Source organism: Phoxinus phoxinus (genome assembly GCF_949152265.1).
Source record: "Phoxinus phoxinus genome assembly, chromosome: 14".
NCBI lineage: Eukaryota > Metazoa > Chordata > Actinopteri > Cypriniformes > Leuciscidae > Phoxinus > Phoxinus phoxinus.
Window position 1 is genome coordinate 23,467,745 of NC_136889.1, and position 19,109 is coordinate 23,486,853.

Sequence of the window (19,109 nt, forward strand, 5' to 3'; positions counted from 1 at the left end):
TAGCTATTTAATGGCAGGTTCCCATTGTGACAACCTACCTTACTTTCTCGCCATTGGACTATGTTGTCACAAAAGGTCAAGATGGTATTAATAACTATAAGTCATTTCCTGGGCGGTAACTGTGAAAATTTTCAAAAGTCATTTTGTCATTTAGCAGACGCCTTTATCCAAAGCGGCTTCTAAATGAGGAATACAGCAAGCGAGTCATCATGAAGAGGGAAACAACGCAAAAAGTGCTCAAAATACAAGTTTTAGACATTGCTTTGAGTAGCATAAGCTAAGATTAAAGGGGTGATGAACTGAGAAATAAAAATTTCCTTGAGCTTTTGACATATAAGAGGTCATCATGCTATAAGAATGTCCTGTAAGTTTCAGAACTGAAAACTTCCTTGTTAGTCCAATAAAAGCTTTTATTGACACCAGGCACAGCGAACGACAGGTTTTTCAAAGTGGGGATCTGTGACGTCAAAGGGTATCAAACACCGCCTCCGCAGAAGAAGATCTACGCCTACTTCAACACTGTCTGTTTAGCCCCGCCCACTGATTTGCGTATTACATGAAACTCATTATAATATGCAAAACTGTTATCCAATCATAGCAGTGGGCGTTTACTTCCAAGTCTTCAATGCGGCACGCCCATAAAAGCCGCTCAAAACTAGGGTAGAAAATAGCCTATTACTTATTCATTTTGATGTTTTTGAATGTAAAAACCAAGCGAACGTCATAAGTTAACCTCAGACAACAATATAAAATTTTTTTAAAAGCCAGTTCATGACCCCTTTAAAGGAAAAGGAAATGATATCTTATTTTTATTTTTTTATGAGGATGCTCACAGAAGAGATGAGTTTTCAGCTGTCTTTTGAATGTTGTCAGGGATTCTGCGTTCTGGATGAAGGTGGGGTGATCATGAGATCATACGCGGATGATCACCAGCAAGGAACTGTGAATGAAAATGATCTGGAGAATGATTTTGTGCCTCTCTGTAATGGTACAACGAGCTATAATAGTCAAGACGTTACGGTAAATTACCTTTCCAAGCTAGCTTAAGAAATATTCACAGTAAAACATGTAGCAACCAGTGTAAGCGTAACGCATCACAAGTAACGTGAGATACGTAATCAGATTACTTTTTTCAAGTAAGTAAAGTAACACATTAGGCCTACTTTTAAATTTACTACAAAATATGTTAGTTTACTTAGGGAGTAACGCAATAGTGTAACGCATTCCTTTTAAAAGTAACTCTCCCCAACACAGTCAGTTTACACAGTTTACTCTCCCCAGTCTCCCCCTATTTTTAGCACTGTTAATATAATTAAAAGCAATCTCTTTATTGCGAAGAACAGGATTTGCCAGAAGACAAATAACACAGAGTTATGGAATCCAATAAGTGTGGTAATTATTTGTAACAGGGTCACAGTATTATTGACTACGCATGAGGAAGCAGGTTTTCACTCAGTCAAATGCTCTATGAAGTTTTAATGGTGATTGAAAGATGAGGCCAAGGATTTGCATGGAGAAAATTGAAAGAACAGAAATATTAAAGACACCTACTGTAAAGGTCCGTTTCATCCACGATCTCAGATTTGATGATTTCCTCGATGACGTCTTCCAGAGTGACGATGCCCATGACTTCGTAGAAAGGATCTCCTTCTCCTTCATTATTGACCCTCTGCACGATAGCCAAATGAGATTTCCCTTTACAGTGCCAGAGAAAGACATAGGAGCATCATGGCAGGTTATGCAATTGGCATTTCATTTTATGCTCATAATCCCCATCCTCATTTAAAACACACTAAAGCTAATTTCACAAAATCGCAGTGCTATTAAATAAATCCATGAATCAATAAAGTTATTATGCAAAGTGTGCAAAATCAATAACTTTAGTAAATTAAGCCATGTCCATTTGTTTGACCTTTTTGTACGTATGTGCGATTTCAGGTGCGTCTTTTGCAGTGTTGCAGGAGTTGAACTTTGCCGCATGCCATAAAGAGTGCTTGATGTGAAGGTTCATGACAGTTCTGAAGATCCAGACCTGACCTTATGTAAACAGCGTTGACGGATTATGCAATGGGGTTTGGGAATCCCTGCGGCTATGATGATAAAGCTGACCAAGCTAAAAACCTGGAATCTGCGATTTGCTAAGCTGCTCAGGCATTATTGGGCTTTCATTAGTCCCCAATTTCCTTAAATAATTATGATGCCTATCTTTTTCATATTATGAAGAATCACGTGAATTCCTGTGTTAATATTGCCATTCAAAAATCTTTCATTTTTATTCAGCAAGAATTCATCAAGTCACAGTAAAGACATTTATAATGTAACAAAATACTTTTGTTTTTAAATAAATGCTGTTATTTTGAACTTAATCAAGGCATCCTGAAAAAAAGTAACTTGGCTTCTACAAAAATATCAAGCAGCACACTTGTTTTCAACATTGATAATAGTACGAAATGTTTCTTTTGCAGCATTAGAATGATTTCTGAAGGATCATGTGACACTGAAGACTGGAGTAAATTCAACTTTGCCATCACAGGAATAAATTACATTTTAAAATATATTGAAATAAAAAACATTTGTATTATCACAATATTAGCTATTGTTTTTACTGCATTGATCCAATTGAACAGAATTTACTTGTTCTGTACTTCCACAACATTGTGATGTCCAATAGATGAGTTAATTTGAATGCAATAAAATTTTAACAATGGCTATTCAATGTTTAGCAGATCCATCTGAAGAGTCATTCCCAACATTAAAAACTAGTAGTTGAAGTCTGATCATTTCGCAGATTGATGTATCAATCTCACGTAATGTAAGGCAACTTTGCAAAGATTCTGTTATTGAAATTTGGTACTTTTAAATATATTGTCACCAACAGCAAACCAGCAGCTTGTTTCTGCAGCAAAGTGCAGTATTTAATTTCACTTGCAAAGTGGGCTTATACATTATAGGATCTTAAAGGAACACTCCACCGTTTTTTGAAATAGGGCTTATTGACCGTCTTTCCTACATTTAGATAGGTTGGCAAATGCATTTTTTTGTCTCAGTGCATGCATTGTTTTAGTTTGGCAGGGTCGCCGCTAGCTTAGCTTAGCACAATGAATGGAATCCTTTGTTGCCAGCTAGCATGTCCTGAGTAAAAGTGATAAAAAAACAAACAAAAAACTAATTACTTCTTGTGGCCTGCGTATTCACAACGAGTACAAATAGCGATGCAGATTTAGGCGATTTCTTAGGCAGATATTGACTTGGGACTAGGGTGAAGCACAGGCGAAGCACTGCTACTTGGGCAGAGATATCACTTTAAAGTTGTCCATTTATGTTCGCGATTGTGCTGCAATTCATTCACAAAAATAAATGTTTTATATATTTACGGTAGGAAATGTACAAAATATCTTCATGGAACATGATCTTTACTTAATATCCTAATGATTTTTGGCATACAAGAAAAATCAATAATTTTGACCCATACAATGTATTGTTGGCTATTGCCACAAATATACCCGTGTGACTTATGACTGGGTTTTGTGATCCAGGGTCACATATGTTTAACAAGATTTCATCTTTAATATGAATGAGCATGAATTAATAATTTTTACTTTTATACTTTTAAAATGCATTTGTTTGGTTCTTTGTTAAATCACAAACAATTTTTTTTAAATTTTATTATTACTAAGAGGTTTGCACAAAAGTTAACTGGAAACTGGAAACATTAAACTTTGCTGGAATTAAATGACGTTACCTGGAAGTGTTTTGTTAACTAATAAAAATATAAATGTAAACTAAACTATAAATAAACTAAACTAAACTAAAACTAACAAAACCATTAATGAAACGAACTAAAACTAAACTGAAATGTATTGGAAATGTGAAAATATTAAAATAAAAACAGCAAACCTATAATAACCTTGATTTTAGATGGAGAGGATTAAATGATATAATCCTCAACCTTTTGATAGAGAGAACCTAAAGCCTCTCTCTCTCTCTCTCTCTCTCTCTCTCTCTCTCTCTCTCTCTGGTCTCCATGGTAGCGGTGCACACTGAGTGAAAGTGAAGAACTCTGCAGGAGTCAGGTAAGAGCAAGGGCAATGCAGCACTCGGCACCATATACTCCTCAAAGCTGATGTGCAGGGAACCGCATTACATCACTACGCTATTATATAACACACACACGCGGAGCCGGGGGGTCTGAGCCCACACGGATGTCCCTGCGATTCCCTCAGCTGCTGTGCCAGCAAATCAACTCATTAAAGCTGGCACTACTCTACACGTGATGCGTGGCAGAGCAGTATGGTGAGAAATGCTAAATAAAGCTCAGCGTGTTGCTGAAAATAGAAAGAGAACTGATGAAGGAAATGCCTGACTGTTTTCTAAGAACATGTTGGATGCAGGAGAAATGGGCTTGAGTAAAGATCTGAATGACTTTGACAAGGGCCAAATTGTTATGGCAAGGTGACTGGGTCAGAATATCTCTGAAACGACAAGGCTTGTGTGTTGCTCAGTCAGTAAATGTAAATGTAAATGTTCAGAATAAGAACTATCAATTCAGTAATGTCAACGTTTTTTGGGGACCAGGCACTAAAAGATAGGCACCTATTATATTTGTTAGATTATTATTTTATGTGTTCTGCAATGGGGTCTATGGCGACACCTATAGTTCTCTAGCACCACCAATAGCTCAATATTTCACATATTTTCTGAACTTGTGAATGAAATAGATACTAAATTATTATATTTCATTCCTTGGAGTTGTTTCAGTTTCTGCACAACTTATTTCGCCACATTGGCCTAAATAGTTTTTTTGGTTTTCAGTGCCACTCTCTGCTTGAATCCCGATGGAATTGTTAGCAAATGTCAAACAGAAGTGATTCTGCAGCTTATAGTGATTTTGCAGACTGACACAATGGTTGTCACAATGCCCTTATAGAAAACCACCTGAATTTGGTGTCAGCGCCACCTACTGTTCAAACACTTAGTTATAATTATATTTTAGAAAATGTATGTTAGTTTTGTCCTAACATGACTCAACCTTACAATGGGCACACCATTAATGTACTTGGTCCTTTCAAAATACAAAGTTCTGTCATGAAACTGGTGCAGGCTGATAGGTACTTTAAGTCCCCATGTGGTGAAAATCAAGCTTTTAATGTTGTTTATATCTCTATGGTGTTTTTAATATGCTTTAAGACAAACCATGTGCAAATTCATAGAACCCTCCTCCTTCCCCAGCTCCACCTGTATAGATCGACTACGGGTAATTCATGTATTACATATGGGGCGGCAGTGGCTCAGTGGTTCATAGGTTGTCTTAGAACAGGAAACAATAGAGAGAGGATTGTGGTGGCTGACCAACAAGTGATGATCAATTAGATCCTATAGTGATTTCTTGTTTCTAAAGGCTACGTCTACATTAATCCAGATACATTTGAAGACAGCGTTTTCGTTTCGAAACGCTCTCCATCCACACAAGCGTATTCAAGCTTTTTTTCTGTGTACAAAGTAATATATTTTAGCAAATGGGTTAAAGTGAATAGCACATAACAGGCACAATACCGGTATAAACGTGAATATCCATCGGTACAATATGGGTCACATGACCAAACTTATGTCATCGTTTTCAAAAACTTTTCACAGTCTACACTACAAAGCGAAAACTGCTTTTTCAAATTTATCCACTTTGGAGAGCGTTTTCAAAAAACGGAAGGCCAAAACGAAGAGAAAAAGATGCGTTTTCAAACAAACATTTACAGTATCAGTGTGGGCAAGGCCTTAATCCCATTCAAGGCATTCACTGTGCCTATGTTTGAACAGTTTTAAATATGTTTGATGTTTGAGTCAAAAACCATTTAAAAATGTTCTTTTTTTGTTCAAGAGAAGAAATAATGGTTTAGAACGATTATTAGAGTAAATGATGACAGAATTTTTCTTTTTGGGTGAACTGTTTCTTTAAGAGTTTTTTTATTTGGCAAATTACCAATGTGTCTTTTAAATTGAGCATTTGTCATGTGCGAAAATAAGCATGGCTTTACTATTTTTTTAAAGAACATCTACTTTTTGACAGTTTTGCCAATTTAGTAACACTCTTCCGAAAAAAGGTCATTATATTCGACTTCACCTTTACCTGCTGTTCAGCATCTGCCTTATTTCACTGAACGGAGAGGGAAAGGTTTAGCCTGCATATTTCATTATCCCTGCTGTAATATGTTCACTGGAGGCAGAGGCTTCAAAGCGTGACAGGCTGGGTACGCACAGTGTGAGGAAGCAGATCCTCTTCTCTCTCGCTCTGCTCTGTTTGTCCATACGGTCCCAAGCTGAGACACTGATTGGACCAAAAGGTCACAACTGCAGCTAATGTGCCCTGATGTTTCTGTACAGACAAGCACTCAGAGGAACTTTCATTTAAAGGGATAGTTCGCCCAAAAAAAGTACACTACTTGATTTACCCATCTTTGTGTCTTCCCAACCCTCTTTAATGTCTTTACTAAAGCCAAAATGGTGTTGCACTGGCAAATTTTTTGGTCATTTTAGAAGCTCATTGCTCATTTTATTTAGACAGCCACAGTGACCTATCATATGTAAACAAATAAAAATCCATGAAGAAAAAACATCCTCTAACAATATACGAACATTGTGTGTATTTGAAATGACATGAGGGTGAGAAATAGAGTGCAAATAGCCCGCCGTGTTGGCAGAGGCTATTTACACTAACCACCATTGTCTGATCCAGCCAGCAAAATTACAAAAGAAATCCCGTTGATAACAGGATCAGTGGTGTGGAGAGTAAAGCGGGTGGCGTTAGCTTTTGATCCGCCTCTTTCCAAACTCATCTGTCATTCCCATTGCATATCAAAAAAAAAAAAAGTGCCTATCGGGCATTGAATAATGTGAATACAGTGTTTAACAGGTAGGGTTAGGAGTAGGTTTTAGGGAGGCCTTTAGGGACAATGTCCAAATAATGCAGCATCCATTTATGATTCGAATAAATATAATCACATACACCGAATATGTTATTATTGCATGCTGTTTTATAACATAGAATACACGGAGGTGAAAAATACTATCTGCCACAATTAGTGTGTTTGTTATATTATTTAACAAACTCTTACAGAAAAGCAAAGAACACAGTCAAGTCATAATTTTTGCCATATATCTGCTATGTTAGAACTTCTGGAAAAAAAAGCATGGACAATAGTTTGCATGTCTGAATGTTTGCAGCAGGGATGAGTAATTAATTCATTATAAATCATCTGGGGCAGTAGTCTTAAAGGGACATCATTCATACTAGTACCTTAAAGGGCCAGTTCACCCAAAAATGAAGATTCTACTCACCCTCATGTTGTTACAAACCCGTAATACTTTCGTTCATCTTTGGAACACAACTGAAGATCTTTTTAGTGAAATCTGAGTGATTTCTGTCCCTCCATTGACAACTACAACTTCGACGCTTCAAAAAGTTCATAAAGAGATTGTAAAACTAATCCATATGAATCAAGCGGTTTAGTCCAAATTTTCTGAAGAGACTCGATCGTTTTATATAATGAACAGATTTAATTTAGGCTTTTACTCACATATAAACATTGATCAATCGTCAGAATTTTCATTTTTGGGTGAACTATCCATTTAAGAGTACTAAAATGCACCTTTTAGTGGTATGTTAAGTTGTTATTTTAAAGGTACTGCCCCAGTGACAAGCTGTTGTACCCCTAAAGATACAATCTGACAGTGAACAACATCAACATCTCTAATACTACATATCCTTTACAGTTCCTAATGTTTATTTGAATGGAGCGATTACTGAAAAATGAGAGCAATCCACTAGACGAACTTTGACCTCAGTGCTAAATTGAATGAATTCTCTCAGACAGTTTTACTGTGTGGTAGAAAATAAATTGAAGTCTTGCTCAAAGATTAAACTCAATCCAGGGTTAAAGTGCAGTGCGGTGTCAGTCTGTGATAAAAAAAAAAAATCCTATTTTTGCTCTGGGACTTTGCTTAAACTGCCCTGGATTTTCTGCGGTTATGGAACTGACACTACTGATGATCCCTTTACTATTTTACTGCGTGCGAACATTTGTTCCCTGCGGAGATGGTAAATCTGGTGGATCTCGTACCCATTGAGAGCGGTAAATCTGACAGGTTACTGCATTATGCTAAATTAAGGCATTCTGCACCCGGCTGCCGCTCTGTAGCATTGACTCTGTGCCTTCGTAGAAAACACCATCAATCTCAATAAGACATCATTACGTAATTGCCACTGTGATGCAGTAAAGGCCAAACTATGATTTCATACCAGGCGTCAGAACGCATCACATCACTGTCTAGGATTTGTGCAAGGCAGGATCAGGAGAAAACCGTATTCGTCCCTGCATTCCACAAATGTCAGTGCTTGGCATTAGCAATTTATGCAGTTTTAGAAGAAAAAAAAAAGTGTGTCAAAACATGCTTGTCTGCCCGCAAACAATCCCTGCTGTCGTGGCGAACTGTGATGACAGAATTAAAGTAGTTGCCATAGGAACAAATTCAAATTATTCAAGTCCAGCCTCTAGCCATGCAGATGTCAGCTCAAGTTATAAGGATGAGGCTGATGCTATATCCTCAATGTGCAATGCATGTCAAAATCAAATAATGTAAAATATGATATATATTTAGATTTAGATTTAGATAGACCACATAGCCAGAGAAAAATGACAAATGGAAAAGCAATGCATCACATTTAACCAGCATATTTTCATCTATAATTTCATGAAGTACAGTATGTTCTCACTTACACTGCCACTGTAATATATTCTTAAAGGGACAGTTCATCATATAATCCTGGACTCATTGTTTTGCAACTGTGTGTGTGTGTTCATACAATAAAAGTTAATGAGCTCCAATGTTGTTTAAAATATATGTTTGATCAACTGAAGAAATAAATATATAAAGGTTTGGAATGAAATGAGGGTAAGTAAATGAGAGTTTAAATTTTTGTGTGAACTATCCATTTGAGAAATCACACTGATTTTAAACGTTTTCTTCTTCTCAGTCTGTATCACTTGTTCAAACAAACTTCACATAGTAGGTAACAAACACCTTACCTTTCTTGAACTGTTCCAGCATTGCATCCAGTTTGGTGTCATTAAAGACACAGTGCAGCGGGTGCTTGTAGAACTGGGTGATGGTTTTTAACGGGGTGCAGTCATCTGGATCAACAAAGGCCAGATCTTTAACAAACATAATATCGACAATATTAGACCTTTCGTTCTCAAACACTGGAATGCGAGTGTATCCACTCTGCATCACGTCTGACATGGTGTAGAAGTCCAGGATGGCATCCGAGGCCAGCATGAAGCAGTCGTTGAGAGGGGTCAGCACATCTTCCACCGTTTTGCTCCTGAGTTCCAGAGCTCCCTGGATGATGTTCAGCTCCTCTTTGACCAGGTCATGATACGGGTCAGTAACTCTCAGCATAGCCAGTAACTTCTCCCGGGTGTAGAAGTTGCTGATTTCCTGGTGCAGCATATTGTCTAGGAGTTTGCTGATGGGATATGTGATGGGGAAAGTCAGCAGCATCAGCATCTTGGTCAGCCACACGGTCTTAGACGCGATGGCCAACCCGTGCCTGGACGCAACCGAGTGCGGAAAGATCTCTCCGATGAAGAAGATGAGAAAAGTGCACGCTGCAGTGGAGACGGGGGTCCCTCCGAGGATCTGGCACATCCAGACCACCAGGAAAGTGTTGGTAAACACGTTGCACAGCACTAAGGTGCACAGGACGTAGTTGCCGTGTTTGCGCACCGACTCGATTTTGTGCGCGTACTTTTGCTCCATGTCCGTGCCGCTGTTCTGCAGCACTCTGAGCTCCACCGGGTCCAGCGCGAGCATGCTGATCACCAGCCCGCTGAAGAGCGCGGACAGCGCGAGCAACAGCACCGACAGACCCGCCTGAAGCCATCCGTCCGCTTGCGGCAGCCGCTCCACCACCGCCAGCCAGAAGTCGCGCGTCCGGTAATGCACCCACTTGATCCCGTCAAAGGCGCAGATTGAGTAATACTTGATTTTCTCTCCTCTCCGGAGGTCTTTGGCGAGCAGCTCCACCAGGATGGAGTTTTGACTGGAGGCTGACTTAAAAGAGCCGAGAAGCTCTATATCCGAGCTCCTCGCGCTTTCCTCCACGCACAAGTTGCGTTTGGGATGCACCTGCCCCTCTCTGCCCGGCTCCGGTTCCTCTATGAAGGCGATCCACGGCGCGGCTCTTCCACCGGAGCTGCTGACGGTCCGGTTGAGCCTCTGCGGTGATGCTGCATAGTACACGCGTAACATGAACCGCGTCCCTTCGGTGGCCTTCAGCAACCCGTCCTGCACGGACAGATCTCCCCCCGTGGCCTCCGGTCGGAAGCCCAGCAGCCCGTGGCTCGGTGTGGGGAAAGCCGAGGCGATCAGCAGGAGCAGGGGAAGAAGGCATGGTCCAGGGATGCGGTGCGGGAGGAGAGCATCCGCAGCATCCGCAGCCATGATGCTGAGTGGGTTGTAGAAGGACATTGGCGTGCTGGATCACGTGGCGAAGACACACACCCACGGACACACATATCGACTCTGTTTGCCGAGTCAGTGTTAACAGCTGGAGTCTCGTGTAAATAAAAATTACACCGCAGTGACGTCATGACGCGTCGCAGGGCTGCGATGCTGTAAGGAGTATGAAATATGAAATGTAGGCTAGAGTCCAGAAGAACTGCACTGGAAACAATTGTAACATTTAGGCTAAATGAACTAGGGTAATATGGTGTGAAACGAATTCTGTTTATTTTACCACTACAAACCCAGATGGTCGGTGGACAGATGTATAGAACTTTCTTAAAAGTGCATGAGATATCTGCCTTTTATATATTACAATATATTGCACTGTTGCATGTCCTGTTTTATACGGATTTGGACAGTGGCCTAAAAAGCTATTCGAACATAAAATTAATTAATTTTACTGCATCACAAATATTGCATTTGCAAAATAATAAATAATATATTCTTAGTAAATGTAATGACGGGATCAAGGTCATGACAACATATGTTTTTACATTACTTTAACTCTTCAAAATAAGTTACGTTATACGAGATACAACTAAATTTTAATCAGGATTAAATTCTTTCTATTTTAAAATGACATATTATCAGAAAGTATACCACCTGTATTCACTCTATTTGTATGCAAAACATACATATCATTATTGAAATTATTGTCCAATAAGGGCATTAGATGAAAATTTTACTTGTTTCCAACTAAAAATAAAAAATAAAATAAAAAACATTTATGTGGAATATAACGAGTCTTCACCACAAGGTGGCACTCTATCACAATTCGCCTCGACTTCCATAACCGAATCCCACTGAATGACTGAAACTTCTAGACAAGTGATATTGTTCTATTTGATTGATGGAATAAAATGTAAAATTGTATTCTCGCAAAAACTTCACAAATAGTGACATAAGAACAACATGTAGCCTATATACATTTTATTCAATAATTTTATAAAAAAGCGTTTTTTTGACAAAATTGCTAAATATATTCAAACATGCATACACACACATATACCTCAGAAATCCTTGTCTTTGTTTTGGCCCAAATGAAGAAAGCAGCTTATAAATTATACTAAGAGATGTTTTTTGAAAATGTAAAAATGCAAAGTTATGTGTGATGGGTAGGTTTAGGGCTAGGGTTACTGTAAGGTGATATAACATGCAGTTTGTACATAAAAACCATTATGTCTATGGAAAATCCCCATAAAACATGAAAACACGACAATAATCCAAGATTGTTATAGTTCAATCACATTTTATAACACAATCTTCATTGATTTGCATTCCATTTTTCGTTTCTCAAAGCAATAAATTCGTTCAGTGGTATGTTTGTTATATTATTTAAAAACAACAACAAAAGCAACAACAAAAAAGGGAAGGGTCATTGCATATTAATATTGACAATTGTTGTCCTACTGTTAGTTGAACTGCGAACTTGTTCTCAAGTAAGTCGCTTTGGATAAAAGCGTCTGCTATGAATAAATGTAAATAGCAGGGTAAAACAATAAGTTGCGGTCTCATAAACACTTATTTTTATTCCCTGAGTGTTTGGAGCCAGGCCTAAAGCAGACAGTCAGTGCGCATCTATAGCACGAATGTTATTTCTCGTACCATTTATGAAAATGGTTATGATTTTCACTGAAAACCCTTGGGTAGGGTTAGGGGTGGGGGGTGCGTGCGTGCGTATTACACGCCATAAAGTGCGTATCATATGCACGCGAAAACTGCATATGCACGCAAAAACTATTTTTGGTGTATAAATGGCACGATAATTAACATTCGTCGTATAGATATGCACTTACATGAGATCGTGCTGGAACAGTTTATGAGATAAAACTATAAGAAAAATAAGAAATTGGAGATGTTTGGCTGTGTGTGCTAACCACTTTCGTCTGCTCAGCATCACTCGCGTCCACCTCGTAAATCAGAGACAACTATGTGAAGAGTTTTTTCTTCATCTCCCTCTCTCTCTCTCTCTCTCTCTCTCTCTCTCTCTCTCTCTCTCTCTCTCTCTCTCTCTCTCTCTCTCTCTCTCTCTTATTGCCCACGACTCGTCGTCAATATTCGTATGTAAAGCCTTGACCTTGTCAGGGGGTCTGACTCTGTACGGAGGCTCACAGGACAGAGAGCAGGCTCAGGAAACTTTTAACTAATACAATATTGATGGTCCATTTAGTGTAAATGTTGCACGTCCACACGCACGTGCACGTGAACAGTTGGCTTCAAGACTCTATATTTTCTATTAATGTGTGTGAAGAAGGAAAATCACAGTACAAATAATATAAGATATATATATATATAGCCTATATATATCGAAAATGGAAAATAATCCAATCTTTAGTGCATATGATTTAGTTGTTTAGCCCATGCATTTTAATAGCCAATTAGAAGATTACTACTATTAGGCTATTGCGTTACATATAGGTAATTCTGTTTTGTTTATTTTGCAAATAAAATGTATATTTTAGATTTGGGCAGGACTAGCGTTCATGAACTTTAAACAAGGTGAGTGGACATTTACCTATTATTGTATTAATAACTGAAAATCTCGACGTTTTGTTTTTATTTATTTAGCCTATGAACTTTGACCAATCACCCGACCAAATGGCATTTTATAAATATAACGCATGACTCATAACCTACTGCATAAATCTTTCTCTTCGCTTCTTATCAGCATACTCTTGCGATTTTAATAATATGCGCAAATATGATCTATTTATATATAAACTAACTTAAATGTTAACTTTTAAACAGAATACATTTAAATTAAGTTGAAACTTTGTTTCCCCCTTAAAGGCATTTAAAATAATGTAAAGTCTATTTTGTAGCAAGAACTAAACAACTTGAATTTAGGGTATTTAAAAAACAAGGGGAAGCATACAGTTTTGTTTATTTTTTTAAAGACTTTTCTAAATGGTTTTTAGAAACGAAGGGGAGCATAAGTACAATTATCTGGACTCATTTATAGCTTATACTGTTTTGCTTTACATCAAACTATAAGAAGTCCTTACTGGTAAACCTATCCTATTTGATATATTTAGGCTATATGCACCCAATACTCTCTAAAACAGTGAGTTCCAGTTTTATAAAGCTAAAATGCACTTCAAAAGATTTCTAATATAAAACTTGATATATCTTGTCATAAATCTAAGGTTAAACAGAGGCGCCCTGTCTGGTTCTCCGCCAAGAAATATAGCCTGTAAAAACAGCACAGAGTCTTGTTTTCTTTCTGTTTTGTTTTATTCTCTGCAGAAAGCGGATGAGTGTCTCAAGACGCGCGGAATGTTAGGCCAAAGTCTCAGTCATACAAGAACAAATATCAATTATTGGACAACAGCATCATGGGTCAAGTGACAAAGCATTATTATTGTCTATTGACCTGTGCACGTCAGGTTTAATACGAGCATGGCACATGTCAGTCATCAGTTGAAATGATGACATGTCGGAAAAAAATTCACCCTATATTAAAGTCGAAATATTCATAAACCAAATGTTAAGCATTTTAAATTCACATTTCATAAAAGCAACGTGAAAGGACAAAGAACAGCGTCAGATTTTATTTGCTCCGAAATTAGGCCATTTAAAATATTAAATCAATAGTTTACTACAATAACTTTATCGAAAAGATGGAAAACTATTTTCGAGTTGGTGTCTTATTGTAAACGAATATTTCAAAAAGATAAAGCAAGCAATTGTTTCTGACACAGGGACCCGTTAGGAGAACACGAGGTGAATTATAGCTCCAAGTATGGATTACGAAATTTTTGTTTCGTGATCTATAAATGCTATTTTTTTTCTCTCCTTCCTGGCCCGAGTCCCAATGTGAATAATTACCCCCCAAAAAACACACATAAAAAAAAAAAACTGGTCATTAATATTCCATCAAGTGTTTTTTTTTTTGTTGTTCCCTCGGAGAAAATGCATACGGTTATTATATAGCCTATATATTGTATTTCATTCTTTAACTTATTTTATTATTTCCCTTCCAGTAGGCCTAAGTAATTTTAATAAGAAAAATATATATTTGCTAGTGTGATATATCAATACTGGAAACAGATACTTAAAAAAGTTTAATCTTGTATAATTTATAAAAAAACCCGTTGCAAATTAACTTAATTTGATGAATTAAAGTAATGTAAAAAAACATGTTGTCATAACTTATTATTTTTTTTTACAGTGTACACGTTGAATAACTGTTCGCATCAACATTTCAACTTGTAAATATCTCAGCGAAGACGAAAAAATTCAAAACAAGTTGTTTTGTCTGCGCAATGTTCATCAGCCAAACAGACATAATACACAACTTTTAATTGTTTCTACGTAAACGTATTGCATTGAAAACAACTGGCAGTCTTTCCCTATTTGCAATCACTCACGCACAAACATTTGCAATTGTTCGAACGCCAACAACAGGACTGACTTTTAAAATAACGTGAACAGTTGACCAGGCTACCTGTGGTCATTTGAACCGTCACACTTTTTCAGACGATTAAAGGTTACATTAAATATTGTTTAGTATTCTATTGAAATGCAGTTCGATTAAGTATACAGTCTTTAAAAAATTCCCATTAGAACCAGAAAAGTAAAAAAAAAATTTTTTAAATAGCCTACTTTAAAAATTTTTTTTTTCATTTTTAATAGTTTTTCAGAAAACAGCCATAAGCTGGAGTTAAAAACAAACAGCACGTGAAGAACCTATAATATAATATCAGTAACTTTTTAACTCCAAAAACCCTTGCAGCTATAAATGGTTGTGGATATAAAAAATATATTTTTTTTGCTGAACCAAAGAACCCCTGTTTGCTTCCATTTCTTTCTTTCTTATTTTTGTGCAGACAGAGACATTATACTCGACACCCCCACCAGAAGACGCGTCTGATAAATAAGAGTCATCTTACCTTTAAGAGCCGTTGCGTTACTACAGAGGGCGGTGCAGGGGCAGCAGTGTGATGATGGAGGCTGGCCCTCGGGCGTCAGTTTACTCCAAAACAGCTGAAGACAGGGGGGGCTGAAAGAGACACCAGCGATCCTCGCTCAAGGAGGGGCATAAAACACTTCAGGTGCTTTTCGATCGGGTTTTATAAGGAGATCTCTGCTGGATCTCCCTCACTGCGCTCCGCCCGGTGCTTGAGGACAGAAGATGCCCAGGCAGCTCCTCTGCCCAGTGTTCGGCTCGTCACTGTGGTTGGCACTGATACTCCAGTCTCTCATTCCCTCCGCCGCTACATACAGGAGACCAGTGTCCGGAGGGAAGAGACAGAGCTTTCTGGAGAGAACCTTGATTTTACTGGACGTCAATACTCGAAGCCCGGTCAAAGTTTTGAATGACAACTTCCTCTCGTTGCAGTTGGACCCATCTATCGTAAAGGATGGCTGGCTGGACTTCTTAAGGTATTACAGTTTTTGCAATCGCATCCTGCGCCTGGTGATGCTGATGTGTTTGTGTTGAGTTGGGAAGATCGGAATTGCCTACTGGAGAGGTCAGTTTTGGAACAAGGTTTTGGTTTTCGGACTACACTCTTAAAAATAAAGTTATTTTTTTCGCAACTATACCATTACATAAACATTTTTTGGTTACTCAAAGAACCATTTAGTCAACAGTTCTTAAAAAAAAAAACGTAGCCTATCTAAAAAACCTTATTCTAAAATAAACTTTTATGGAATGGAAATGTTCCATGGATGGTAAATGTGCTTCCTGGAATCTTTTTAAGAGTGTTGAAACACACAATCTTGAAGTGGTTAAGCTTGACCATGATAATGTCCAGCTAGAAACCATCTTCGATGTTCCAAACACAGCTACCCGGCTTAAACTGGATTTTCCAACAACACATCAATATTTTTTTTTCAATAACACATATAGGCTACCCAAACACCTAGACTATTGATGTATAGCATACTACTTTTTAATCTATCAACCGCGCTCCCTTGAGTAGGCTACAAAATCCAAAGTTTACCAGCCCCTTTTCCTCTTATTAGATGTTTAAACTATTATGTTTGGTCGCACTTAGCTTTTCTGTACAGCTTAGCCTATAACGTTATCGTGTAAAACACCATGCGTTTTCGCACTCATGGACATTTATTTTACGCGTAAAGTAGAATTCATCATGTTTACTCGCAATGCTTAAAACAACATCTGTTTAATCCCAATGAAACCGTGTTGTGGGATGATGTTAGTCCATGATATATCTCTTAAGAGATTGACTCGATGAACGAATGTCTTTATTTTAGAGCGTGAAATCTGAAAATACGCGCAGATTTGTATGGTTGTGTTAATTTGCACACCAGGGCTTGACCTGGAAGTGAATATGAGTGTCCCAGCCCCCAGAGGAGAAAATACACAATACCATACGGAGAACCGACATGTAAGTGTCTTTTATAGACCCTAACAGGTTTGAGTATCGATATAGTGTTTACTCCAGATGTATTATCGAATATTTATTATTGTGATTTATCAGGATGAGGCGTTGGAACTCAATTTCAATAGGATTGAATTCAATAGAATTTAAGAAGTGGCCCACATGAACCCCAATCTGCTGTCGTGGCATTATTGTTCGTTTTCTGTCGTGTAAAGTGCAAGTTACAGCAGCTTTACGCGGTATAGCCTTTAAAGGGGTTTTACATTGCGCGTAGGCTACTTCGTTTCATATATGGAATGAAACAAGGTCCAAATAAAAGCGGGATGTGACTTATCTACTTCGGCACTTACCCACAACTTTAAGAATATTTTTTTCCCCCATATCGTATGTGGTTTGAAAATAACCTAGCAAACAGATTTGAAGTAATACTAGTGATATTTGTAGCATTATGTTTAGCTCATGATATGCACACGTTCAAAATAAGGTTTCATAATGTCAATGCAATAGGTAATAATAACATAATCTCATAAATGATATCTATATTGCCGTTATGCACCATTATTCTGCAGTAAGTTGCACTATAATATTATTTTTCTTTTAAACTTAAATTGTAGTTGTCATTTTCCAAAAATAACATGCTTCATGCTCGGTCTGATTAAATGTAGGCTATAATTCACATTATTGGACGTGACAGCAGATACTTGCTCCAGTTTTCTGTTTGTCTCCAAAATGTATTTTCTAAAATTCAGTTTCGGCCCACCGAACACAACGCAGGTTTCACCGATTATAGTTCGTGGCAATTTAGCTTGTTTTGCTGTTTCACAAAACAATATAAAACAATTCACATAGCAGCTTTATTTGATTTTATTTCAATACAATTTTATTTGATCTGTTTTTGTTTTTTATTGTATTTATTCTGAGTTCTCATATGCGGAATATTTGCGCAATTTATAGGCCTTCTTTTATGTGCACCTTTTACGGCTTCTCTTTTTACGACTGGTACCTTATTATGTCTCATTATTTAGTGAAGCTCTAAAAAAAGAATCTGGTATATATTTATTTCGAAAGAAACGAGCGTGTAGCAACACACACTGCAGCTCTGTGAATAATCTGCTGTTGATTTCAGCACTGCGGCCTGAAACACAATCATATATGTGAACTAACTCACCATCCTGCTGCGAGTTTCCGAGAGAAAGTTAAAACACTAATCCAATGGAGACAACCAGGTCACTGCAGAAAAAAGAGATAAATAGAATAAAAAAAAGTTTATAATTAATTATGAGTTTTAAAACAGGCTATTATTGCTATGAAAATGATCATTTTTCTCGTGCTGGCATTACAGACTTTTACATCGTCAAAAGAATTAAGACAGTAGCACAGCATCAAGTAGGCTATAGGATATATGTGTGTTATAATATCCTATGTTACAATGTTTTTGTGTCTTTATATAATTTAAAGGGATAAAGATCATATATGAACAAGCCTTAAAAAGAAATTAGTGATTGTATTCAGTTTATTCTCCATCTTCCCTCCTAAAATCATAAAAAAAAGCTATCTTTGTGATTTTATGCACTAGGCTATTCAATGTTTAATCAGGTAACCAAAATATATTTCTTCCTATGGTAATGACTATATTTAATATGAGTAGCCTACTTTAGATTGTACACATGAAAGTGATTTTTAAGGGTTCTGTCAGCTCTTGGACTTTTGCTCATTTGGACTTTTTGCAGTGTAGTTGTCTACAGTGATTCTGTATTCGCCCTACGGGTTTCTCTGAGAATAGCTGAATGTGTGATCTACATCTTTCTGTATCCACAGCTCCAAGCGGTTAGTCACTCTGGCACGGGGACTCTCTCCAGCTTATTTGAGGTTTGGGGGCAAACGGACAGACTTCCTCCAGTTTCATAACCTGAAGAATCTTGCAAAGTTTAGAGGGCCTGGACCGGACTATTACCTGAAAAACTATGAAGATGGTGAGGTCTAATTTGGTCATTTTCGATTAGGCAGGTATTTTGCATATATTATTGAGATGAAAAAACAAAACAAAAATAAAAAAACACTTTTGTACCTCAGAAAACTTGATTAGGAAACAACACTTAACTTGCTGAAAGTTCAAGAAATTCTATTTGCAATCATGATATTAAAGCTCTGTGTCATTCCATATGTGGACAAATTTGCATGCATAGCCTAAACCTAAAATAT

The 19,109-nt window shown here is 37.5% G+C and overlaps 2 protein-coding genes across 2 annotated transcripts in view; one reads left to right on the top strand and one right to left on the bottom strand.

Moving 5' to 3' along the window:
• The window catches only part of cnnm1 (cyclin and CBS domain divalent metal cation transport mediator 1), a 30,289-nt gene extending 19,712 nt beyond the window's left edge, over positions 1-10,577 (bottom strand). Inside the window, exons 1-2 of the mRNA XM_079634431.1 lie at positions 9,078-10,577; positions 1,552-1,695 (exon numbers count right to left, since the gene is read on the bottom strand). Coding sequence (XP_079490557.1) covers positions 1,552-1,695; positions 9,078-10,521 — 1,588 coding nt within the window. The 5' untranslated portion in view covers positions 10,522-10,577. The remainder of the gene's footprint in view (positions 1-1,551; positions 1,696-9,077) is intronic.
• A 4,904-nt stretch (positions 10,578-15,481) lies between these two features.
• The window catches only part of hpse2 (heparanase 2), a 91,120-nt gene continuing 87,492 nt past the window's right edge, over positions 15,482-19,109 (top strand). The window contains exons 1-2 of the mRNA XM_079634437.1: positions 15,482-15,942; positions 18,726-18,880. Of these exons, the coding sequence (XP_079490563.1) occupies positions 15,692-15,942; positions 18,726-18,880 (406 nt within the window). The 5' untranslated portion in view covers positions 15,482-15,691. The remainder of the gene's footprint in view (positions 15,943-18,725; positions 18,881-19,109) is intronic.